Raw genomic sequence first — 26,566 nt, forward strand, 5'->3', positions numbered from 1 at the left:
TATAATTTACAAATGATTATTATTATATTATTAATATGCCAGTTAAAAACTTTGAATCCCGTTTTGACAGCCCCGGATCTTCAATTTTTTTCAGGCGGGGCAAAAACTGAAAAATGCCCCCCCCCCCCCTCCCTACTTATGTTTATTTTCACCTTTATCATCCATACAATTTCAGCTATCAATATTATGTAGGATATATAATATAATTAACAGGGTAGGGTTTAAAAGCGAGCGGGAGCCGGGCGCGTATTTTGAACGCGCAGTCCGCGATCAGGGTATCGGTCAAGTTGATATGGCCATGAAATTGCTGTACTTTTGCTATTATATATTTTATTACGTGGTCAATGATGAGTTGTTCATTGGTCCGTGAAGTATGAATTTGGCCGCCCCCTGAATTTGCCGCCCGGGGCACAGACCCCGGCTTGCCCCCCCCCCTAGATTCGGGGCTGCCTTTTGACGAAAAATGCAGAAACGTAGGTATTTATGTATGTAGGTAGGTATATAGTTTCTATGGTGAAGGAGTGCATCGAGCTAATACTATTTTGAAATTATGCTTTTATCATACATTTTTTTAAGAAATAAAACATTACACACACTGCAATGTGCACACTACCATCTTTTTGAATGACAAGCCTACACATACGAATATACTCTTTTGTTTATGGTATAAGTCTCTTGTCAAATTAAAAATGGACCGTTGTTCTTTTTTATTAAATCTGAAATAGTCAATACTTTAAACGTGGAGCCAAAAGAAGAAGATAATTAAAAAGGTCAAATTTCGGCCATTAGGCGATCTCTAGTAATCATAAAATCTCAAACACACTTCTTATAATCAGATTCTCACATAAAACAAGTACTTGCTGACAATATCTTGTATTGAGGGCGTCCAAGTGACCTGGATTACAGTCGTATGGGAGTTGCGGGAGACATTACAATAATGAATCGAGTTATTGTCTATATTTAACTGACTTCAAAAAAAGGAGGTTATCAATTCGACGCGTATGTATGTAATATTTTCAGAACTGTCCAGTTTGGTATATGTTAATCTATAGCAGCTTCTGAACAAATGTGCCAAATTTCAAAAGTGTATGTATGTATGTTTTTATGTTTGTGCACGCATATCTCCGGAACTACAAGTCTGATTTAAGTGATTTTTATGTTGTACTAGGTATTGTTTAACTTAGGGAATACTGCAAGTTTCATTAAAATCGGTTCAGTAGTTTTTCATTGTCAAAAGTGATTTTGATTGGATAACATCAAAATATTATCCAATGAACAACGCTGTTAAATAGATAAACTCTAATTTAAAAAACTAACTGTATATAATATTATATACTCCACATAATAAGTACACCACAAGTATTCCAAAACTAACTTCTATAATACCAAGAAATTATAAAGAAACTAAACACTAACGGTGATGATCATAGGCGATAATATTATCACCCAGTGTAATTATCACAAGAGTTTTTATTTAACAAAGCTCTGGAACATAAAAAGAAGCAGTAATGCAGGTTATATTGTTTTGCAGATGATAAAAAAGTATATCGCGTTTAATTGTCGTTTGAGGTTTCAAATGTTTGCAATAAAAAACTGTTACAAATTGCTGAGCGCTGAAATTCAATTTTAAACTTTACCATGTTAAACATAGCGTTGTTTTCCGTTCAATTTACCTTTGCGTCATTAAGCTTAAACTGTTTTAAAAGTGAAACAATTATTATTTTTGCTACACCTTGCACACAAATTAAATTATCAAGAGATTTTTATCAATGTTGTCAGGATAAGCGTTGTATTGACTATAATTATTATGAATGCTTGGGAAAACTAATTTAAGTTGCAATATTATGCGTTTGTAACCTAATTAATGCATATTGAAAACTTATTGATCTACTACTCTAGTCTACTTATTTAATGAATCTTTAGCTTTATTTACGACGAAACAAACTGTATTTATTTTCTCAAAACATGCTTTGAGAAATATTATCAACGCCCTCTGCCCCTACCATAGTAATAAAAAGTGTCGTTACAACTTTTTCAGGCTAGCCCAAGGCGCAACGCACGATAAGGAACTACGTTCCAAAAACTTAAAGACTTCATGAGGCCACTACCACTCAGATGTTTGTGTCATACTAAAAGTATTTTTCTTCTTTTCCAGATATCACAATGAGAACCGAGTGAGCCAGTGGTTGTGTAGGATGCGGTGGCGCGCGTGACTGTCGGCCGGATGCGGAGAGCGAGCGTCTACAGCGTCAGTGAAGGCGTGGAGCGTTGCGCCTGCACGAGGTACTACCACGTAATCATGCTTCATACTATCATACTACACTATATACTATATACACTATACAGACTGTTTCAAGTAAAGTATACTAAGCCGAAAGGGCATTTCGCATATTTCCAAAAGTCGTAGGACAAAAATTGTTCAAAATGTCAGCGGCTGACTCAGGGTCATTTTGAACAATTTCAGCCCCTTTTGGGCTTTGTAGGTACACCTTATTTGAAACAACCTGTATAATAATATTTTAAAGGCGAAAGTTTGTAACGACTATAAACAGTCAACTCAATAATCGGTTGAACCCTAAATGGACCCAACCCGTTGAAACCTTATTTCACAATGTTAATGGACTACAATACTTTTTGCTTGATATTTGTTTAAATAATCCCTAGTTATAGATTAATCGATAATCTGTTTATCCAAACAGTAACTTACTAAAGATCTAACTATTTTATCAAGAAAATAATCAGTGTAATCTATTGAATAGTATATTTGTAGTAGCTCCGAGTAATATTAGAATGGTCCAAAACTACTTTATAAGTTTTAATCCACACAAGAAATAAAGATTGTAAGTTATGTAGCATGTGCGGCGGGGGTGTATGTAATCCTTAATATTCGTCTTATTGGTATTCATTCCGCGTCCCGACCGTACGATAGTCAAGTGCTTACAAACTCCAATCCCCAATATGTGAAAGTTTGATCATAGATTTTACTTGAAATCATGTGGTAGTTTTCAGAAACCTGCAATTTGTGTTTTCCAGCTGTTTGTAATATTTCTTCTTCGTAAATATCGGATTAATACACTACACTCGCCTAAGAGAGATATTTTGGCAGTATATAACTATTTAAGAATAGTCTATCTTTGTCTATCTTGTGACTTTTCTTATGTATCAGACGTAGGTGCTATTAGAATGGGATGCGTCTGACACGCGCGTGACAGCTGGCCAGCCGTAGTCGGCTAACAAAATAACGTTTTTTCGCGTACATTTCTTTTAAGTTTTGTTATTTTTTTTGTGGAAACAATAGGTAATATATTACATTATTATAGTAATTGGTTAATATTAGTGAGTGGAAAAAGGGGTAAGATTCTGAATGGTAAATCACGTTTCACGCCAAATGATTCTGCCAATTGATAAATATTTCGATGAAGAATGAAGCTTATAAAAAATAATAACAAGAAATATTTTTCATGAAAATTTTGTGTTTGCTCAAAAATAAGAAAATAAACCACAGGGTTGACCAAAAACACAGTAATATCTTTAATGTACAGAATAGGTCGATTACGTATTTTATTATTTACTATTATGTATTTATAAACCTATAAATTAATGTTCAGAATATTTTTGCTAATGCTACTTCATTAGCAAACAAAACTGTCATTCCTATGTCAATCTGATCCCATTCTGATCGCGCGCGGATTATGAATATAAAATTAGTAAGGGGTAATATCAGATATCATTTGTTAAAACAAATCAAAGAAAAAAGGTAAACTTACAATGTTGTGGACTTCTTTTGAAATATTTCGTGGATACGTAGCTTCAGTGTACACGTGTCTATTATATTTTTTTCTGAGAGAGCTAAAAATAAATGGACTGAGCATTCAAAGAAAAAATATATAGATAACAAAGAACCGTTCGCGTATTATCAGGTCCGCTTCCCGTAATAAAAGATGCTTATCAATTGATTCTTTCAGAATCACAAAGACTTCCAAATAAGGATCAAAGTGAGGAAATCAGATAGCTCATGTCGTCATGACTGACAATACAAAGTATTCAATCGTGCGAGATTTGAGAGCAAAGAGGCCTTAGTCAAACAATGTTCATTTCTGAAGGTAAGGCTACTGTAATATTTCATTGCATAAAACGTTACTTTTAATAAGTTGCCTTAGATACAATTGATTCGAGAATTTAGTAAGCCGAGGCTAACTAGGCCGGCAACGTTCCGGCAGCTCTTCTGATGTTGCGAGTGTCCATGGGCGACGGTAGTTGCTTACCATCAGGTGACCCGTTTGCTCGTTTGCCCCCTTATTTTATAAAAAAAAGCTTTTTTTCCAAATTTTTCCTATGACAAAGAAGAAGCTGGTGCTTTTAACTTTGATGAAATTATTTTAATAAAGATGCTAATAAAAGATAAGATTATTTATGCGGTTATGAGAGGACACAAATAATATCGAATAAAATTTGTCTTTTTCAATTGAAAATGTACAATTGAAGCCAAAAAACTATCCGTTACAAAAGGATATTGTTCAGAAATGCTCCTTAGAGATATATTTTGCTTCTGTAAAAGGAAACGAACCTGTGCTATAGCTTCAAAGTTACCAATTTTTTTTAACTTTATGAAGATCAAAATATCATTATATTAGAATGAGTTCACATTCGGTTTCTGCACTGGAAACGCTCGGTCTTTCTCGCTTCGTCTGAACTAGCACTAACACGTCGCTCGGCTGGAAGATCTTCCTTTCCTTTACGACCACCACTCCTATACCTATATCTACACCTACAGCAAGATTATAATACTCGTACTATGGTTTCAGATTGATACTTTTGATTCAATATTGTAATCCTAAAGTGTTCGCTAAATATCTTGCTGTTTGAGCCACCTAAAAAAAGAAAAAAAAAGACGGGTTGCACTCCGGGAGTGCCGGCAGAAGTGAAAACTTGATTATTAACGTTGTACATTATTTTTTTTTAACCCATTGTTTATGAAAATCGATTTTTAAAAAATCTATTTTTTTAATTAATCGAAACCCTTACAGTCGATTAAATTTTAACTCATTTTTTATGAAAATTGATTATTTAATTAATCGAAACCCTTACAATTTTTTAACCCAATTTTTATAAAAATTGATTTAAAAAAATCGATTTTTATAATTAATCGAAACCCTTACAATCGATTAAATTTATAACCCATTTTTTATGAAAATCGATTTTTTAAATTAATCGAAACCCTTATATCGATTAAAAAATATCGACAATCGAAAAAAAAAACAATCGATTGTTCGATTAATCGATTTCGATGTTACAACACTACACTCCAACCGTCTTACGGTTTTTCGATCAGCACAAGAATCTGACGCTAGTTTCACAGTTTTTACCCATCCCACATAAGTGTTCAACGCCGCTAAAGAAGTTTTAACTTCAAAAAGATGGTAATAACGGAATGTATGTTCGCAGGTAGCGCGGGCGCGGGTGCGGGTGCGACGGCAGCCATGGCCGGCTGATGGATGGCTGGTGGTCACCGTCGCCGACCGCGTCCCCGCCGCCGCCGCCCCGCGCCCCGCGCTGCCGCTGCCGCCGACCCATCTCCACCAGCTACAACTGCCTACCTCACTATGGTGAGTATACCTTGCGTCAGCCGTACGTGTTCCCAAACTTTATTATGCCGTGGCCTGATAATTTCTACACTGTGCCTTCGTGACCCATTGAACCCTTTTAAAACAAGCCGGATTTGTTGATGTTAATTAATAATATACATATTTTAATAATGTTTTATTAATACTAAGCACAATGTACCTACATAGTATTATAATGTTTTGGTATGAAATGTTGCGACCCGGTATTTTATTTTGATGGCCCGGTACCGGGTCGTGACCCAGTGATTGTAAGACGCTGCCTTACGTCAATAGGTAACGGTGGGTTACCGAAATATGAAGCTGCCCGTCCCGTTGAGGGGACTGTGTTTTTAAGATCTAATAGAATCGCTGTGCTTGGCAAGCTCAAGGTGAGGCAAATGTATTTATTATATTGGTTCTCATAAACACTATTCTCGCAACGCGACTCTGATAAAAACGCATCCTAAAAGGGCTTATCAATAATATCATCAGACATCAGAGTTGTAATACTCTGGGTCCAACTACTACTATTGTGGACTGACAACCAGGTGCAGGTTTTATAATGGTTATTAATTACCTAGGTAACACTGAAATTTTTTAGAAAATGAAAAACGGCTTAATGTAGAAAGTTGACAATACTTTTATTGTTTTTAGAAGTAATTTCCTTTCCTCTACACATCGTCGCATTCGATGGAACCACCGAAAAAAGCAGTGGGCCCAGTCTTCTTTAGGGGTCTCTTCTGTGGCATTTTCGTACGCTTTCATCGCATCTTCACGGCTCGTAAAGCGAGTACCTCGAATTTTTTCTTTATTTCTTGAGAATAAATTAAAGCCGCAGGGCGGCAGGCCAGGACTATATGCCGTATGACTCAATATCTCAACACGTGCCATAGTCAAATATTCAACAGTCCGTCTCGCGGAGTGCGCTGAAGCATTGTTGTGGTGAAGGAGTGTCCTGCTTCGAGGGCGCTGCTGTCGAAATTTTTCCAAGACGACAGGCATACAGCGATTGACATACCATTCTGCAGTAATTGTCCTTTCATCTTCTAGCACAACTGTCGCAATTTTCGATTAAATTTACATTTCCGACCAATGAATGAGGCAATCATCTTTTTGCCTTGACTTCTTCCTTTCTTTACCTTAGTTAGCCAAACCTCGAAAGGAAACCCTTAAGCTGATTGTCTTTTGGTTTCGGGTTCGTAGCAATATATCCAGCTTTCACCACCTGTGAGGTTGTCAAATACAGCATTTGAGTCACGTTGAACTTATCTAACATTTGGCGACATCAGTCCATGCGAAGGCGTTTCTTGTCGTCGATTTAAGTATGGGGAATGCATCTGGTACAAAGCTTCCTGACGCCTAAATATTCATGTAATATTTTTTTAACTTAACTCATAGCAATGCCTAGGCTTACTTGTATCTGCTGGTAGGTCACTCTTTTATCTCCCTCTATCATGCGTCGCACAACACTAATGTTAACTTCAGTAGTCGCTGTTAAAGGACGTCCCGCACGCGGATCATCAGTGAGATTGCTACGTCCACGTTTAAACTCGTTAAACCAATTGTAAATAGTCACACGAGATGGGGCTTCATTATGAAATGGTAATAGCAGCCTATCAAAGCTTTGTTATTGAGTAAGCCCACAACGAAAGTCATAAAAAATCATTAACTGAAAATTTTCTCGCGTTAAGTTCATTTTCACGTGTAACAAAAGTTTTATATTTGCCGCCAATTCACCAAAACAAACGACAAATAAATGTAATATACCAGATTATGTTACCAAAGAGTTCTAAAATTATAATTAAAAAAAAGTTTTCATTAGTAATGTTTCTAACTGGCTAGTTCTAAACACTTTCAGTGTGACCCACGTATGTCAAGTTTTTTTACGTGTTCAATTAGTTTGAAACAAGCTTACACTGCTATACAACGTCCGAAAATACTGAGTTCTAAATTCAAAGTTCCCAAGATCTTGATCAAAATGAAGTAAAAGCATATATCTTCACGGTAAATAGCGCTGTGCAATAATAGTGCTCGAACATCGGGCAAGCGAAATATTTATATTTGCGTTCACTCCAGCCAACGAGTGCAAAACTTGATCTCTGAGTAAGGCTTAGCTCATACTGAATTGCGAGTTTTTTTTTAACGTACTCGTAGCCAGTTGAAATTAATATACTCCATAATATAAAAAAGAGCCGTAATACATTTAGGCAGCGCGAAATTCGAAATCATACAATAAAACGTGGACCTTCTTGTGTAGTAAACTACGGTAGGTAGTAAATAAATATTAAGTATTCATAATATGTCATTTTTTATATTTTTCAAATTATGATAATAATATTATAATGATGAATATCTTAAAACGTCGTGCCTTGTCACGTCGTCGCTTGTGTGACCAGATCCTAGGTAAGGAACACAATATTATTTGTTCCCGTGTTTGGTACATTTACATCCAAGATTGAATTTCGCATATTCATAATGTAATATTCAATTGAATATATTATTATTTATGTGCTATGGAGAAATATTTTTATGTCGTTTCTTTTTTGGCTCATGGGCTTTATAATATAAAGCCTTTTACTATATTATAATATGAGTATCATTAGACTATTACTGAATTGAAATGTTTTGTGATAATATCACACTATAACGGGCAAAAGTTAACTACACTTCGTTTTAAAAAAAAAAAGAAGTTTAAAAAACCAAAACCCGACTACTCAAACACGCTCTAAAGCTCTAGGTGGCGCTACAGTCAATTTGGCATGATGGTAGCCTATAACCAGCGGACAACCAAGATGCTTCTAACGACACCTCATTTGTCCAAATACGATAAGTAGTTTTAAAGTTACGAGGGAACAGATGAATATCCATACCCATATACATACATACATACAGGCCAAAATCATAACCCTCATTTTTGCTTCGCCGTAGTCGGGTAAAAAACTATAGAAGCAAGTGCTTGTGTAGTGTAGCTCATTACCGATGGACTCACTGTCGTAAAAAACTTTAAAAGAATTGACCATATTTAAGTACGCCACCTAGAAACTACGTAATATTATGTTTTGTACAAAAAATACATAAAAACTGTAATAAAGTATTTTGCGAACTATCTGTCGTTTATTTATAAGTTGCTTCTTGAATCAAGTGAGTAGACGGCGTGGAGGAACTGCATTACTGTTTTGCAATTACGGAAATACGCCTTGCCAACTACTTGCCAAGTCTTGGCTTTGTTAAAAACCACAAAAACTAAAAAGTCAACAGAAAACAAGTTTGTTGGCTACCAAAATACTGGAATCTAAAGCAATTGAATTAGTCAAAATGTTTATATTACATACCTATATATTTTATATTTATTTTGCTGTTTAATTTTTTATCAATCTGAATCAAATCATGGCACTGCAAAGGTTGTAATTTGTAGTTTATTGGGAATAAAATGTTGTCCATTAAGGGCTGATTTCTAATTCGTCGGATAATTAATTTTACCACAGAAATAAATTTGGCGTTTTCACAGATTTTATATGAAAAAAAATTATTATGCTTTGGGTAAAAGTTACGTCTGACGATTGAAAAATCGGCCCTTTAAGTACCATACTCGGATTCGTAAGATAGTTGCACAAAAACTCTATATAACAAGGTGGAAGGAACTTTGATATTATTTTGATCAAATGTTTATCTTAGATCGATCCATTGGGGGAGAAGCTATGAAAACAATAATTATTATGATTACATTTATACTAACTCATACTAATATTGTAAGTGCGAAAGTATGTCTATCTGTCTGTCTGTCACCTCTTCATGCCTAAACCGCTAAACCGATTTTGCTGAAATTTGGTATGGAGATACTTTGAATCTCGGGAAAGGACATAAGATACTTTTTATCCCGGAAAAATATACGGTTTCCGCGCGATAAACGTCATTTGGCGAAATGGTATTGCAGGCGTCATCTAGTCATAAAAAAATTAGTAAAAAACAGTATAATACCTATTATTTTGTATGCAATAGAAAGGTGGTAGGCATCGTAGTTTAGACGTTCCTCCTCCGACGTTTAAAAAGTGTATGCATATTACCTATTTTGAACAAAAATATATTTTTTTTCTTTCACTACTTACTACTTCTGTTCTCCCACAGATGGCTGGGGCGACATGGAGGAGGACTCAACAGGCGGCGCGCTGCGAGAACGCGAGTTGCGGTCGCTGCACCGCACCGTGCCCGCGTTGCGCCGCCGGGAGCTCGACACCAGGCCCATCAAGCACCACTACTACCCCGAGGGGGGGTGGGGGTGAGTTTACAGGGTTTTTTGATATCTCACAATTGGGCAGGGCTCTCACACATAACTGCGCATCGAATCGCAAATGAAGACGGGAGTGGAAGAACCATGTAAGTAGCTGCAGTTAAAATTGCCGTTTTTTTCATAAATTGAACTTTAGGGCCAGAAAATGATTTTAAATAAAAAAACTGTAGAGTTTATGTGTAGCCAGATGATGAATTAGATAAGTTACAAGGGTTCTTCAAATTATAAGGAAAAAAAAATGAGCAATAATTGTTGTAAAAAAATGTTAGTAATGTTGTTCTTCCTCACGTCTTCAAATATCTGCAGCAAAACCCACGCAAAACTCGTTATAAAAATGACATTTCAATGCGATACGATTTCGCAGATATATATGGAAGCCAAGGCCTCCCCTAGGGTCTTTCAGTTATATCGTCGTTGGCTATCCCGGCAGGAACGCCTCGAACTCATCGCACCATCTTTTGCTTGGCTGGCTATCGTTGCATCTTCCATATTCCGGTACCCAGTCTGTCCAATTTAATTATAAAGGCCTAATAAACCTTTAATGGCTAGTTTCTGAGGGTTTTAACAAGAGTTTATCTTTTTAAAAACGGTGTTGATTGGTTAGCCGTTTTATGTAAGGTTATCGAATGCCATACAATTAAAATTATTTTGCACGCCACTTATTAGGCAGAATGTTGGATCCATTTAAGTAATATTGTAAGACTTTTTTGTGCCACATTTATGCAATATAATTCATTCATTCATTTAGGTATTCATTAAAAAAAGTGAATAGTCCAGGTTCCCTAGAACATTTTTTTTATTACTATCAAGCTAATTTTTCGTTTGTAGCTTCATTTTGATAATAAGAACAACAATTTTTCTGTGAATAAAACGTTTAGCTTGATATTAATAAAAAAGTCGTTCTAGGGAGGGAGAGAATAAGAGTTCTTGTACTACCTGTGTACCTTTAAAAAATCTAGGGGTTTTTGGTTTTTGACCGAGTAAATATATATACGTGGGAGAGCCATGCTTCGGCACGAATGGGCCGGCTCGACCGGAGAAATACCACGTTCTCACAAAAAAAGTGTTTCGCCGAGTGAGTGAGTTTACCGGAGGCCCAATCCCCTACCCTTACTACCTTCCCTACCCTCCCCTATTCCCTTCCCTTCCCATCCCTACCCTCCCCTATTACCCTATTCCCTCTTAAAAGGCCGGCAACGCACCTGCAGCTCTTCTGATGCTGCGAGTGTCCATGGGCGACGGAAGTTGCTTTCCATCCCGTGTGCTCGTTTGCCCCCTTATTTCATAAAAAAAAAAAATAGATCGCTAAGCAAAATTTCGCTGTGTTCAGCAAGGATTCGTAGCCAAAGCTCTACGCAGGTGCTACGCGATTCGTAGCTGAGCGTAGACCCAACTAGTTATTGTGACTGTAATTTACTCTATGTGCTTGGAATGGACAGTGGACACAATACATAATTTTTTTTGTATTAGGTACACTTCTGTTTATTTTCGAATAAAAAATATAAAAATACAAAATATAGCGTATAAAAATATACAAAATATTAAACTAACAGTTTACTGTAGACGGATAATATAACGTCAAGGTTTTATTAAGAATTGCTATATTTTTCATTTTATTCATAATGTCAGAAACTTGCTGTTAATTGTACTGCTATACTAGTTTATTATTTTAAAATCCTATTAAGGAGATAATTAAAATGTAGCCTTAGTAATCCAGCGGTTATAAAAGAATATTCATTTAAAAGTTTCAGTGGGATTATTAATGGCAGTGAAGTCAGAATTTAATAAACTCATACCTGCAGCGCGGCGGGGATTCCCCACCGCACTCGGTGTTGCCAGCACTAAATTCATTAAGCTAATAGAAATATATCGACGTGTTGCCAGTTTAAATAATATGCAATTCAAAATTCATTACAATTTTTATAACCAAAATTGATGACATGATTTAGGTTTCGCTTAAGTAAATAAACATAGGCAAAAAAGTATCAAAATAATATATTTTTTTAAGCCAGCTAGGAAAAAGGATTTGATTATTCACTTTAGTTCAAAAAATGTTTGTTAAGTTAGAAATAATAAAATAGAGTCCAGTAGGTCCTATTCATCATCATTATCTCTACATGAATAAAGATGAAAAGGAAACAAAGTAATGTAAATTAAACTAAACAGCATAATCTAGTTTAAATCTATGTAGAATTTAATTTGTAGCTTATCCTGTTGGAATAACGAACATTTTCGGTTGCCAAATCGAGATGTTACTTGCTGTGTGTTTCATTAATGCTCAAGGCGAGAGCTCTTCGCTGTAGTTGAATTATATCCGGCGCTTCCAAATGGGATTGAAAAATTAAATGAATTAAAACTCACACGTGACAAATAATCTCAGTAATTATTTTGTACTATCAGATAAGTTAATTCATAGACGAGCCTACGTTATTTGGTTGCTTTATATCAAACCCAGCCGACAGATCACGACTTACATTGACATAGCTCGACCCGAGCTTCGATGACGAAGTTCTTATCTTATATGTCCTTTCCTAAGACTCAAATTGTCTTTGCGCCAAATTTTATCAAAATCGGTTTAGTAGAAAGCGTGAAAGGAAACAGACAGACATAATTACGCATTTAAAATATTTTTAAAAATCTTGCTTAGAAGGGTTATTAGCTAACGATAAAAAAACTTAGTAAAATTATCCCTTTTTCAGAATTTAATATACACAAAGAAAATTCTAGAATATACGAGAGTAAGATGTCTTATTTAGCGCTGCGAATTTGACAAGTTGATGGGCTCACATTAGTGATGTGAGTATTTTGATGATAAGATAAGAAATATATTTTTCAAGGCCAGGACACAATACTGCAATGCATTGTAAAACATTTTTGGTCTTGATTTTTACAAAAAAAAAATGGTAAAAGCAAAGTAATGTTTGTAGCCAATACTAAAGACTTACAATATTAACAAAAACAGCATCAGAGATAGGTAATTATCAGGTAATTAACTAAATACTTACATGCAGGTTTAGAAGTGTCTCTTATTCTAAATCGGTCTGATTTTGGACTGTAAATTTGAGACATTAAACACAAATGCCAGTCATTTAACAATAGTAATTCCTATTGTGTTTGTAGGCACTCGTGTCAGAGTAGACAGATTTATAATATCTATTGTGCTCGTGTGGTTCGAATTTCAAAACATTTTCTATAACATTATCCTGCCTGTTTGAAGAAGTAAAGACAAATAGCAGAGCCTCACAATTTCCACATAAGGGTGTTTGGTAATCCCATACCTCCGTTACGGTGTCGGATTTTATGTTACGATTATGGTTTCCTTAACTTGATGTGGGGAACGATTTGTGAGTTTGAAGTAAATCGAATTATATAATTATTATTTCTTTGTTATGAAGTAGGAAAAGGCGATGTTTAGTGTTTATATTTTCGGAACTTGCTTCGGTACATCTTATTTAAATTTTCCAGTTACAAAAGTTTCTTTTTAATTTCCTAATAATTTACAAAGTATGTAAGTACTTAATTTCTGGTGATTAAAAACTAAGTAAATATTTCAATGTAACGTTAAGAGGACGAAAGAAAAAGTGCTTAAGTAAAAGAATTGTATAATTCGGCAAGTTATCTCGTATAACCGAATTGTTCGTAGAATGAAATAATTAAGGGCCTCTGAATATTTAAACGGTTTTTAATTCCGCTGGCTGAATATTTAATAGATTACGCCGGCGAACAGAACATCTCGGGTCTGTTGTTTTCGTCCGCAACCGCAACCGAATATCATGTAAAAGTTTTCTATAGGTTATTCAAGGTGAATAAGAAGTATAAGTCATGATTGTGACTATTAAATTGATCAACGTGTATCCGCAACATTGATTTACTTCAGTTTGTGAACATAACCGCATATTTGATCAATTTTTAATGACTATAGGCACTGTTCTGATACATTCCCTTCCCAATTCCCTTCCTTACCTCCCCTACCCTGTAATCCTATTCCCTTTTAAAAGGCCGGCAACGCACCTGCAGCTCTTCTGATATCGCGTGTATCCATGTGCGACGGAAGTTGCTTTCCATCAGGTGACCTGTTTGCTCGTTTGCCCTCTTATTTCATAAAAAATATATACTTATAGGAAGTCATGACATAGCAAAACCTTTGGTAGATCTCATTCAGCAGTATCATATTTTGTTACTCATCAGAACACATTCCGAATCTAAGTTTGTAATCATATAATTATCATGTGTGTAAATTGAAAATGCATGTAAACAATAGTTTTGCTTAACCAATATTGTCCTTAGTTACATCCATAACCGTATCCGAAAAGTAGAGCTTATAACTTCACTATACTCCGACGTAATGACAATATTTAAAACACAACGAAGAAAATAATTATTCAACCGTTTTGATTGTTATCAGATAACAATAAACTTCGAACAGCTTGTACCACCGCATAAATAAATTTATATTTGGACGTTCATCGGTTATTTTATTGTCCATTCAATTCGAAATTTAATTTCGATTTTTACTTTTTTGCATATATTTTATAGCTATTGTTAATAGATTTCGATATGGTTATGCGAATGTAATAATTTATTAGTAACTATATTATTATGATGTCCGCAACTGCGATGTTCAAAATTCGTTTATCGTGCAGGAACAGTAGGGTTAAAATGGTCATATTTAGCAATTCCTCTCAATCAATTCAGCAAATGAATTGTCAAAACTGTCAAACTGACAATATATGTCAAATCAGTACAAAAATACAGAAATGAATTGCAAGCAGAGTTGCATTTTCCGATTTTAGAAAAGTGAATCATATTATGATTCATATCATGATTCTTCAAAGCGACCATTTTAGCCCCGCTGTTCATTTTTCCGGGATAACAGACAGACAGATATAGACATATACACTTTCGTATATTATGAGTATGGATTGTATATTTGTATAGCTCTAACATTTTCGTATAGTATATAATAAATTATATTTAACATAGACTCCTTACCTAACGTAACAAAGATAAACGATTTGTTTACTTGTAATTACTCGTAACACAGAACTAGAGTACACCTAGAAAAGGAAACGTCGGAGCAAAATGTACGGTTCTCGTAGGATTTTCTTTCATTTTGTTTTTTGCAACGTTGATAATATATTTTTGCCTCGATTTTTCTCACCTCAGGCTATTTCCTTACTAAGCGGAGTTGCAGACTTGCAGATTATTGAAATCGCAGTCGTGTATGTCCTTTCCCTGTTATTTTAGTACAGAATATAAAATCCTTCGCCCGAGGTCAGGGCAGCGGGTTTTTTACCTCATTTTATTATGTTTAATTGAAGACGTAAGTGAATGAAGTGGATAACTATAACATTTTGTAACATAAGGGCAATTACAAAAATGTTTTCCTAATATTATATTGTACTTTGAATAAACCTTTATTACTACCCTACTTCATAAACAGCTCATATGTGTAGCTTATAGACAATAGATATTTTTGAGGTTTCAAATAATTTTCCCGATCCTAAAGCCTCAATGTATGCCAAAAAAGGGATTTTCAAATCATAGTTACTGACCTTATTCACTTACGTCTTTAATTATAATATTATCTAAATTACCAAAGTTTTTTTTAGTTTTCCGTAGCTCCTGTGGGTTCTTTTAACATAAATTTTTAAGCGTTTTCTCATTATAGCTCAAACAAAATGTGCAGCTAGAGTTTTAAGGAGTATTTTCTCTATTTTCTCCTCGTATTATAGCTAGCTTTCATCTGAATTTTCATTACAACCATAATAGGGAATTGACTATGTTATTAAATAAAGTTAGTGTTTAAAAGTTATTGGAGAGGTTATAACAATATTTCATTAATAATAATTATTATTTTAAGCCAACATTATTTACTAGAGGATTTACAGATATGAAGTTAAAAATGTTTTTATAAAATTAGGTAAGTATGTCTAGTATTGTGATAATTTGGTAGAGAAAAAAAAGTTAATGTGCAAAGTGTATTTTTTTAAAAATATCTATGGACGCTTTACATCACGTCAGTCTGCCCCCGTGCTAAGTACCTGAAGGACTTGTGTTACAGGTTACCAGACAACGAAAATATATTTAATACTTTTATACTATATATATTTAAGATTTTTTTATATGATACACATATTCACATATGAAAACTTTTTGTTCCGTCGGTGGGATTCGAACCCACGACCCCCGGCTTGAGCGCTGGCCGCTGACCAAGCCCTCAAACACTGAGCCACAGAGGTCGTCTAAATGATATGCAGTACAATAATAACTGGCGAAAAATATATTAGCATTAAACATAATAACAATTAAATTGACCATAGACGGACCGCAAGTTGCAGTCGGGACTGACTAGTCGCTAGTCGACTAGAGCGTTCGCGTTGACACCGATCGCTCAAGAACTTCTCGAGCGGTCCGTGTATTGCGGATATGAATTTTGTATGAAAACTGCAGATCGCCATGCGGCGCCTGTCTATGATGATTGATGTCTGACCTTAAGTGTATCCTTTTTACTTTATCGAGCAAATTATTATTTTCTGTGTTTGTAATAATTTATCCTTAGAAATAGTATGTTTATAATAATAACTCCTCTTGTGTGTCCAGGTGGATCGTATGCGGAGCGGCGTTTCTGGCGCACCTGGTGTCGACGGGGTTACAGCTGGCGTACGGCGCGCTGCACGTGTACGCGCTGCGCCACCTGGGCCAGGCCGCCGACCATGCCGGTAACACCTCACTACCACACACTTTGACTAGTCAAATAATATAAATCTGTGCACCGCGTGGCCGCCGTGCACAGCGTGCGCCACGGTGGAATCGCGCCTTTACACAAATTCACACAGATGCAGCTCTGGCGTACGGTGCGCTGCACGTGTACGCGCTGCTCTACCTGGGCCAGGCCGTCGATCACGCCGGTAACACCACACTACCACATACACACACACATAGCTGCAGCTGGTGTACGGCGTGGTGCACATGTACGCGCTGCGCCACCTAGGCCAGGCCACCGATCACGCCGGTAATACCAAACTACTACGTACACACACACACAGCTGGCGCCAACAGCCAAGCTCGTGTACGCGCTGCACCACCTGGGCCAGGATGCCGACCACGCCGGTAATACCTTACTGTCACTTACCACCACACTCGTGTACTACCGCACTTTACCACACCACAAATTATACTAGAGTATAATACCACAGAATGTAGAAGGCGCCAGGCCAGTGGATGTACACGCGCTGCGCCATCTGGGCCAGACCGCTATCTACATCACTCGTTACGTGGCATATTTATTAATACCACACTACTAGCGATAATACGTCATTATGATTATGTAGATTGTAGATGCTGAAAAGGTCCAACAAATAACAAAAAGGGTGAGAGTCGAAAATAGTTCGATAGTTCTTTGATCCGCGCGACTCGACATACAAAATGCAGTACCGAAAAACACTAATAATTGTTTTGTCACACACTAGATAGTAAGCTGATATAAAAATATTTATAATCTATATCTATATCTACAGTGTGTAACAAAAATAAGTGATAATACTTTAGGGTGTGTACGTGTTCCTTGTAGAGAGTTCACTGTGAAAGTAGCAGCTCTGAAAGACGAAATTTTTTTTTCACTTTTGTATGGGCAATGGCCCGAGCGTCACGAGTTTCCCCATACAAAAGTGAAAAAAATTTTGGTATTTCAGCGCTGTTACTTTCACAGTGAACTCGCTACAAGGAACACGTACACACCCTAAAGTATTATCACTTATTTTTGTTACACCCTGTATACATATAATAAAACTGTAGAAATGACAATTCTGTACATTAAAGATATCCAAAAAATAATAAGCGGGGGCTGTTACTACATCGCTATAGAGGCCAAAACTGTGGTTAGTTTTTTTTCTGTCTGTCTGTCTGTATGTTTGTTCCAGCATCACACGAAAACTACTGATCCGATTTGAATGCGGTTTTCGCAGATATATTTGTCTTCTTCCAACTTAACATCGGGTGTATACAATTTTTCCCCCACCCCTTTAAGGGGGCCGAAGAGGGGGTCAGATATTGTATCAAACTTTTTTTTTAACATGAAAACTACTGATCCGATTTGAATATGGTTTTCGCAGATATATTTGTCTTCTTCCAACTTCATATCTGGTTTATAAAATTTTTCCCCCCCCACCCCTCAAAGGGGACCAAAGAGGGGGCAGATTTTGTATCAAACTTTTTTCTTTAATAAACTTACATCTAATTATTGTACTGTATTTTCCAATTTAATATCTGGTTTATAAATTGTTCCTCTCACCCCTCTAAGGGGACAAAAGAGGGGGCAAGATTTTGTATAAAACTTTTTTCTTTAACACGAAAACTACTGATCCGATTTGAATACGGTTTTAACAGATATATATGCCTTATTCAAACATAGCATCTGCACTGCCTCAAAGTTTTAGTTCTTCTTCTTACTAACTAAGTTATTTATTAAACATGAAATTAATCTAACCAATGCTAAACATGCAGATTTTGCGTGTCGTTTGATTTATATGCGGGAGGCTTTGCCCCTGCCCTTACTTGTAATGTTGCTAAGCAAAATGGTGTTGCGTCGTTAGTGTTAAGTTTTACTTCTTATTCTTTAGGAACAAACTAAGTTATTAATTAATAGTGAAACATACAGATTTCGAGTGTCATTTGATTAATATGAGGGCTTTGCCTGGATATGGACAGACGGATAGGCTGATATTCTATCTTTGTAATCGGGTTCCGTTTTTAGGGTTCCGTAGCCAAATGTCAAAAAACGGAACCCTTATAGATTCGTCATGTCTGTCTGTCTGTCCGTCCGTATGTCACAGCCACTTTTCTCCGAAACTATAACAGCTATACTTTTGAAACTTGGTAAGTAGATGTAATCTGTGAACCGCCTTAAGATTTTGATATAAACATGGAAAAATTATAAAAAATGTTAGGGGTCCCTATTGCTACAACTGAAACAAAAAAAAATTTTTTCATCTAACCTATGCGTGTGGGGTATCTATGAATAGGTCTCTGAAAATCATATTGAGGTTTCAAGTATCATTTTTTTCTAACCTGAATAGTTTCCGAGAGAGACTCTTCCAAAGTGGTAAAATGTGTCCCCCCCCCCCCCCCCCCGCCATCTAACTTCTAAATAAACCTGAAACCAAAAAAAAAATTTTTTTTCGATCTAACCTATGCGTGTGGGGTATCTATGGGTAGGTCTTTAAAAATCATACTGAAATTTTTTATATAATGTTTTTGTTTGTAACCTGAATAGTTTGCGAGAGAGACTCTTCCAAAGTGGAAAAATTTGTGTCCCCCCCCCCTGTAACTTCTAAAGTAGGGGCATGATAAGTCTAAAAAAAAAATGTACATTACTATAAAAACTACCAACGAAAATTGGTTTGAACGAGATCTACCAAGTAGTTTTTTTTTTACGTCATAAATGGTAAACCTTAAATTAACTTTCATTAAATCAATTGAAATATAAAAATAAATCAAAAACCTTTTAATTTATTAAAAATAAACCTTATTGGTGCTGCGGAACCGTTCATGGGCGAGTCCAACTCGCACTTGGCCGGTTTTTTACCATTTGAGTAACGGACCATAAAAAGGAGAGAATATCCATTTCCGTTATTATACTATGCTAACGCCTATGAACTCGCGGGAAACAGCTATCCATACTAATATTATAAATGCGAAAGTGTGTTTGTTTGTTTGTCCTTTCTTTGCAGCCTAACGAAGCAACCAATTGACTTGATTTTTGGCATCGATTTAGTTGAAAGGATAGAGAGTAACATAGGCTACTTTTGGTCTTGGAAAAACATCATGTTACTAAAGGAGATTTGCAAGAATATTCGTATTGTACACGATTTTCGAATTCCACACGAGCGAAGCCGCGGACAAAAGCCAGTACTCTAATATACTATAGAGAAAGAGGATTTTAAAATATGACAAAGTAAATGTAATTAACAAAGAGCAAATTAAGTAAATGCAAATATTAACATGACGTCGAGCTGATCCTGAACGACCCAAATCTTCATTGAATATTAAGTAATGCGTGAGAATCCGTATGATAATGAGAATTATAAATTATAATTTTAGCCATTTTGCATGTCTAATTATATAGCTTCCATACTGATTTCAGTTTCTGTGACACGTTTAATTGAAACAATTCTGTATTTTTTTCTACTTTGTTTGAAACAAAGTAGAAAAAAAAACAAAATTGTGCTCAAACTTCAACTGGACCTAGAATACTTAATATGACGCATTCCCATGCGTCAAAACGTCATGGATTTTTTCTAATGGTGCCCCGGGTTCGAGGTGTTCCTCAGTTAAGCTGAAGCACTCCGGGGGAATGTGGGACTCCCGACGAGAAGCGCCAGGCTTACCCACTAAAACCTGCGGTTTGCCTTCAGCCGTATACGGAAGGATGTCCTGGAGCTGTCTAATACAGGACTCCCTCCACGACCGGCCGGTCTACCTCATAAGGGACCGGACTTCCACCAAGTTAGGGAACGCTTCGGCAAACAGAAGCGTTCCCCTTGGCGCCGGGACTAGCTAAGCCGGGCAGGTTACCATCCTTGCCCGGAGCCCCGATTAGACAGAAGTTTGGAGGTTCGCATAGCGACGCCTTCGCACTCTCGTCCTACGCCGGCGGAGCGGAACGGAGGATGTGTCCTTCTCGCTATTCCGCTCTGCGGCCTCTTTCTGCGAAAGTACGGTTTCACAGAAAGAGACCGCCGCCTGCCAGGCCTCATCACTCTTGAGCATGCAGCGAACCATGACCCGTACCACCAAACCGTTTTGAGACTCAAAGAATCGAACGAGAATGCTGCATCCTGCTCTAAAAAACGTGAAACGACGTTTTTGGAGCAGGACGCGGCATTCTCGTTCGATTGTTTGAGTCTCAAAACGGTTTCATGGTAGGCCTCCGTGCGAGAGATCCCGCTCAAGCACCGCCATGAGATCATGGCGCTGCACAGCCCAACGATCGCACACCTCCTCCTCACCTCGAGGGTATTTATTTATTTCTTGTATGTGTAAGGCGGAACTATGTCATGTTATATTAATTTTATCTAACGTCTAAACTCTAAACTATTCACATTTTGACGAAACACCCCGTATACAAACGCTACAATCAACGAACGACGCGAAATTCGAATTCGAATGAGCTTACAAATGGACTCAGTGAACTCGTGGTTTGTCATCCACATTAATTTGTGGTCGCGCGTAGGGGATTTGAAATATTACCGTCGGAGCCCCTGTCTACACACGACCTGGCCCTTTAGTCAAGACTTTTTCTTTATCACTCCTTAATAGAATCGCTGATCAAAATGTAGGTATGGAATTGACATAAGCGTTCATCAAGCATTTTTATCGTCGATTCTATAAAGAGACGATAAAGAAAATATCTTGGCTAAAGGGCCTGATCTTCACGTCAAAGAGATTAACTAAAATTAATAGTCTTGTAACTTATTGTAAAGACGAGAGACGAAATGTCGCGTCACAGTCACATTTCCACATTAAATAATCACCCTGTGGGTAAATAATTAATCACGCTTAGGCGTCTTAAAATAAATTATTCTTCTTTTGAGATGAAAACTTTAAAGCTGCGTGGGCGTTGTGCACTTTTTGGGATGGGAATGGAATGGACCTTGCTTGAATTTGCTTACATTATTGATTGTATGGTGTTGGTGTTTGCACTTTGCACGTTCTTGCATGCGAGTGTACACATAGGCAGTGTGGGAAAGGAGGTGCTGTAACACATGTCTATGCGACTCACTCATTTACTTACAGTTTGAGGTTTTTTTGTAAAATATTGCTAACAATAATAATATTATACTAAGTTTTTTACATAAATTCTTTCTAAAATACCTTATATTCTCTAAAAAGTATTGAGAAGCAACAGTTAGAATATCTATTTCTTTAAAGCATCAATCCCCAACCAACCGGCTGCCGCTTAGCAATTGAAGATCTACTGTGTCTGCGATACCCACGATGGAGGTGTTAAATTTACCTCTCAGACATTCAAAAGCAGACATTTTATAGTTGCGTATGGCTCGCTTTTTCGTATCAATCTCTATTCCATTTTGTCTGTAAGCGTATTATAAATGTAAAGCTGGCTGAAACACACAGAGTTAATTGATTTAGCTATGCAGAAATACGTTTCCGTTATGCATCGTACGAAGGGTGTCTAGAAATTAATTTGTAAAGTAACAATATCTTGTATTAACAGTAACAAGTAAACGAACATACTGGTACCTACCAAAAATTGTGTAAGTAATTAAAACGTCTGCAAACTATCTGCAAATAATGAATAATATTGTATAATGCCTTTTTTTTAAGTGAAAACATCTTTAGGGGCGTTGAGCACTTTAATTTGTGGGATGGGTATGGGAAATACTGTGGAACTCGCGTCAGATTCTCATGCTGATCGAAAAACCGTAAGACGGTTGGAGAGTAGTGTTGTAACATCGAAATTGATTAATCGAACAATCGATTGTTTTTTTTTCGATATTTTTTAATCGATTGTAAGGGTTTCGATTGATTAAAAAAATCGATTTTTCAAAAATCGCTTTTCATAAAAAATGGGTTAAAATTTAATCGATTGTTAGGGTTTCGATTAATTTAAAAAATAAATTTTTTAAAAATCGATTTTCATAAAAAATGGGTTAAAAAATTTTGTAAGGGTTTCGATTAATTAAAAAAATCTTTTTTTTTTAAATCGATTATTTTGAATAATTTATTTATTTCAAATCATATACATTGAAAAGATTATAAATAGGGCATATTTAATTTCACCGTTACCATCCCAATGCCTCCCACACTGGTTTCGGTAACGGTGGCCGATTTCAGGGAATTGGTTTCTATTATGTGAAACGGCCGGCTATGCAGTAGTAATTTCATAGTGCCCAAGTGTGTAAGCAATACACAGGAGAACTCTCTCTTTCTTTGATCTCATAAACGTCTGTATTCACGGTTTGCAGCGTAAATATTTTTATCAGTAGGTAAGAGAATAAAATATGTAGAATTATAACTAATATTTTTTCGAAACTCCAAAGTCTAAACAAACCAATAAAGCCAAAATCCAGACATGGACAAAAACAATATCAAAGTTAACACTACGCTTGAGAGTTTTTAAGCTCTTGTGAATAGTCTACATACAACATACCCGCACGTAAATAAAAGCGGGGTACACACTACCTATTCCCGGACTAATCCGAAACTCTGTTGACAGTTTAAACTTCGTCATGTCTATTCGAATTTCGAATTCAAAAAGTGATTTTTCCAGGAAAGTATGCTGTCAATAGGATTTCTGGTACGGCATTCTGGTATTGGGCTCGTATCGATATATATGCGTCGGCGCGACAGAGTACGGCGGAATTGTTATAATTATGCAATTGCTTGTGAGCAATTGCATAATTATAACAATTCCTTCCTTTAGAGGTACTTACATATATTATAAAACGAGCGGCTTCACTCGCGATAACAAGTATCATACAAAGTTTCATCCCCTATTTCAACCCCTTGGGGGTAGAATTGATCAAAATGCTTTCGTAGCGGAATCCTGTAAGGCACCTGCCAAATTTCAGCGCGATCCGTCCAGTGGTTTGGGCTGTGCGTTGATAGATCACTATATCAGACACTCAGTCACCTTTGAGTTTTATATATTATTTAGATCGCTTGTGATTTCGCTGTGTGGCGGCCGGATCGCTCTGTCGCGTAGAGAATAAAGATCGCCCAATGGTCGAAATTCGACCTAAGTTTCAACGACATTAGGACTAATACCTATATTTTGTAAAAAATATTGACTTTATCATTTTTTTCAACTCTTGTCTCTGGGACTTAACTGAGCTTAGACTGGCCATGTAAGCATTGTCTAATAGTATCTTAGATTCAATAAAAAAACTATAATCCATTTTCAATTTGTCAACTTATACCATAAAGAAAAGAGTATAATTCGTATGTATAGGTTTGTCACTCAAAAATCTGTCATTTTTCATGTGTGTGTGTAGTAGTGTGTGTAATGTTTTATTTGCTAAAAAAATGTATGATAAAAGCATAATTTCAAAATATTATTAGCTCGATGCACTCCTTCACCGTGTAAACTATAACTGTGCAAAATTTCATTCACCTACGTTTCCCCGTTTTTCGTCAAAAGGGATACAAAGTTTTTGGCTCACGTATTAATATATAGATTGTGATATAATTGGTCGCTGTTAAGCATTTGCGTATAACCTTACAAAAAAAATAAATGAAGTGATAAATGCAGTCTTATTGACTAATGATCCTCCGCCTCTTAAGAGGGCGACTAACCCCAAAAATCAAACATCGTCCTTCTCTCTTCACACTCACGCCCGTCTTTCATATGCCAGGTGAAAAAGAACGACGCGGATTCATCGCCAAATTAGTTTTTTCTCAATAGCTCGATGAATATACAACATTTTAAAAATCCGCCAGGTCGATCTCTCAATAATAGAATTTTATACAATGTGTTAAAATATTAACTTAGTTCAATGCACGGCTATGGCAATAAATGACAAATTCGTGAAAATTAGATGCATCTTTGTGATTTTGTTCTATCAAGAACATTTTAAGATATCGTGTTTTTGCTCAGATCGAATTCTCGGAAATATAATGTAGTATCTAATTTTAGAAAATAAAACAACTCGGGGCTTATTTTCAAGTATAAAAATGAATTATAAAAGCGACACTTTAGGGTTAGTCGCCCCCTTAAAGAACATGACTGCATTCATAACTTAGGTTTTTATTTTGTGGTATGAAGATAATACACAAATGCTTAACAGCGTCTAATTGTGGCAGTCTTCCACAGTGCGTTTTTCGCGTAACTTTCTGCCGCGCACTGTAGAACTCTGGAACGAACTGTCACCAGCAGTATTTCCGGACCTATACGACCTGCAAACCTTCAAGAAAAGAGCGTATTCCCTCTTAAAAGGCCGGCAACGCACCTGCAGCTCTTCTGATGTTGCGAGTGTCCATGGGCGACGGTAGTTGCTTACCATCAGGTGACCCGTTTGCTCGTTTGCCCCCTTATTTAATTAAAAAAAAATATATGTCAAAGTTTAAATGAAATATTGAGACTCGTCTCGTGGTTTACTTTATAGAAGCTAGAAGAATATTAGGACCCTATTACGCGTAATGAGGCAAAATGTAGCAACCCTCTTAAGAGGATACCACAGCGGCTAGAGAAATGAAAAAAAAGTACGTGTAATATCTATAGCTGTCTCCCTTACCTCAAGCTTATACCGCAGAACGCGATAGAGACAACTGCAGAAAATCCAGAAAATCAACGATTCGTTGTCCCCTGATTCCTTCTCCAAAACTTAACCGATTTAAGTACTTTTTTCATTAAAGATTAAAAAAAGGCTTGAGCTGTGTTCCTATGTTTTGCTTTTTTTGTATAATCTATCCAAATCTGTTTTCTGGACGTTTGAACACAGTGGAAAATCTGGCCATTTTTTTGGGTTTTTGAACGTTCATATCTTATTTAATAATTAAATTATGAAAAAAAAGAAAACATAGGGACATTGTATTAGTGGCCGTAGATATTCAGGAAAAAAATTATAACTCTACTAGCATTATCCAGGGAGGAAACAGGGGACAACGTTTGTATGGAAAAAATGGCGGTGTGGAATCCTCTTAAGGTTTATTGTAACTTCATTTCAATAATGGAAAATCAATTTTCGAATCACAAAAAATCCGCACAATCACAAGAATCCTTTGTGCCACTCGCTCCTTAGATCTTTTCAAATACAAAAAGCCCCGAATTTAAGTGATAAAATATCTCTTTCAAGAAAAGAGGATTCTATTTTCATACCCAGTCAATTTTACCAAATAGAGTTAAATAAAGTACCTGAAAATTATTTTATTAAAATACAATTAATGGAATATTTTATGAATGTAGAAATTTTGGTAGGAATGAAGCGTAGATACAGTACTTCCAAATTAATAATGGGCATGAAAATCTTCGCTAATTGTCGTAATCACGAAAACACCCGAATCTATGAAACGTAAGAGCCCCAAACAATGGACTTGCATTTTGCACCTTGTTCAAAGGAAATAGAAGTATATTATATTATAGCCGGTGGCTGTCCGCTGACGCCGGTGCGTCAATAAGTGCTATAACGAGGCTAAGCGACGGCATCGCGACGCGACGTGGCCAGAGACGTTACCATGGTAACGTCCAGCAAAGTCAGGCGCCTGTACGTCGCCACAAAGCGGTGTTTTTCTTAAAGTTAAGTTTAAAAACAGCGCTTGCAGCGACGTCTCCCGACGCTCGGGAAAACGACCGTTGCCGAAAAATTACGATCTATGCGCATTATTATCAGTTTGGGACACTGACCTTCATTATACATTGTATAATTGTATAATGGAGATCAGTGGTTTGGGAGCACTGTAGCTGACATAAAAAAGTTTACGCTAAATTACAATAATTATCAATGCAAATTGTCAGTTGCGAAGAGTACATCATGATGAATAGGAAACATTACGCATTATTAGGCGCTACTAGCACATACAGTAAATAATCTAGACGGTCAATAATAATTTATCTTATATCTTTAAAAAACGAGCAATTCCTGTATATATACAGGGTGTAACAAAAATAAGTGATAATACTTTAGGGTATGTACGTGTTCCTTGTAGAGAGTTCACT

The 26,566-nt window shown here is 36.4% G+C and overlaps 1 protein-coding gene across 1 annotated transcript in view; it reads left to right on the plus strand.

Moving 5' to 3' along the window:
• The window catches only part of LOC121735357 (monocarboxylate transporter 4-like), a 124,358-nt gene that overhangs the window by 70,408 nt on the left and 27,384 nt on the right, over window positions 1-26,566 (plus strand). The window contains exons 2-5 of the mRNA XM_042126159.1: window positions 2,156-2,283; window positions 5,446-5,606; window positions 9,729-9,879; window positions 16,495-16,613. Of these exons, the coding sequence (XP_041982093.1) occupies window positions 5,492-5,606; window positions 9,729-9,879; window positions 16,495-16,613 (385 nt within the window). The 5' untranslated portion in view covers window positions 2,156-2,283; window positions 5,446-5,491. The remainder of the gene's footprint in view (window positions 1-2,155; window positions 2,284-5,445; window positions 5,607-9,728; window positions 9,880-16,494; window positions 16,614-26,566) is intronic.

Source organism: Aricia agestis, chromosome 17 (genome assembly GCF_905147365.1).
Source record: "Aricia agestis chromosome 17, ilAriAges1.1, whole genome shotgun sequence".
In the NCBI taxonomy this organism is placed as follows: Eukaryota; Metazoa; Arthropoda; class Insecta; order Lepidoptera; family Lycaenidae; genus Aricia; species Aricia agestis.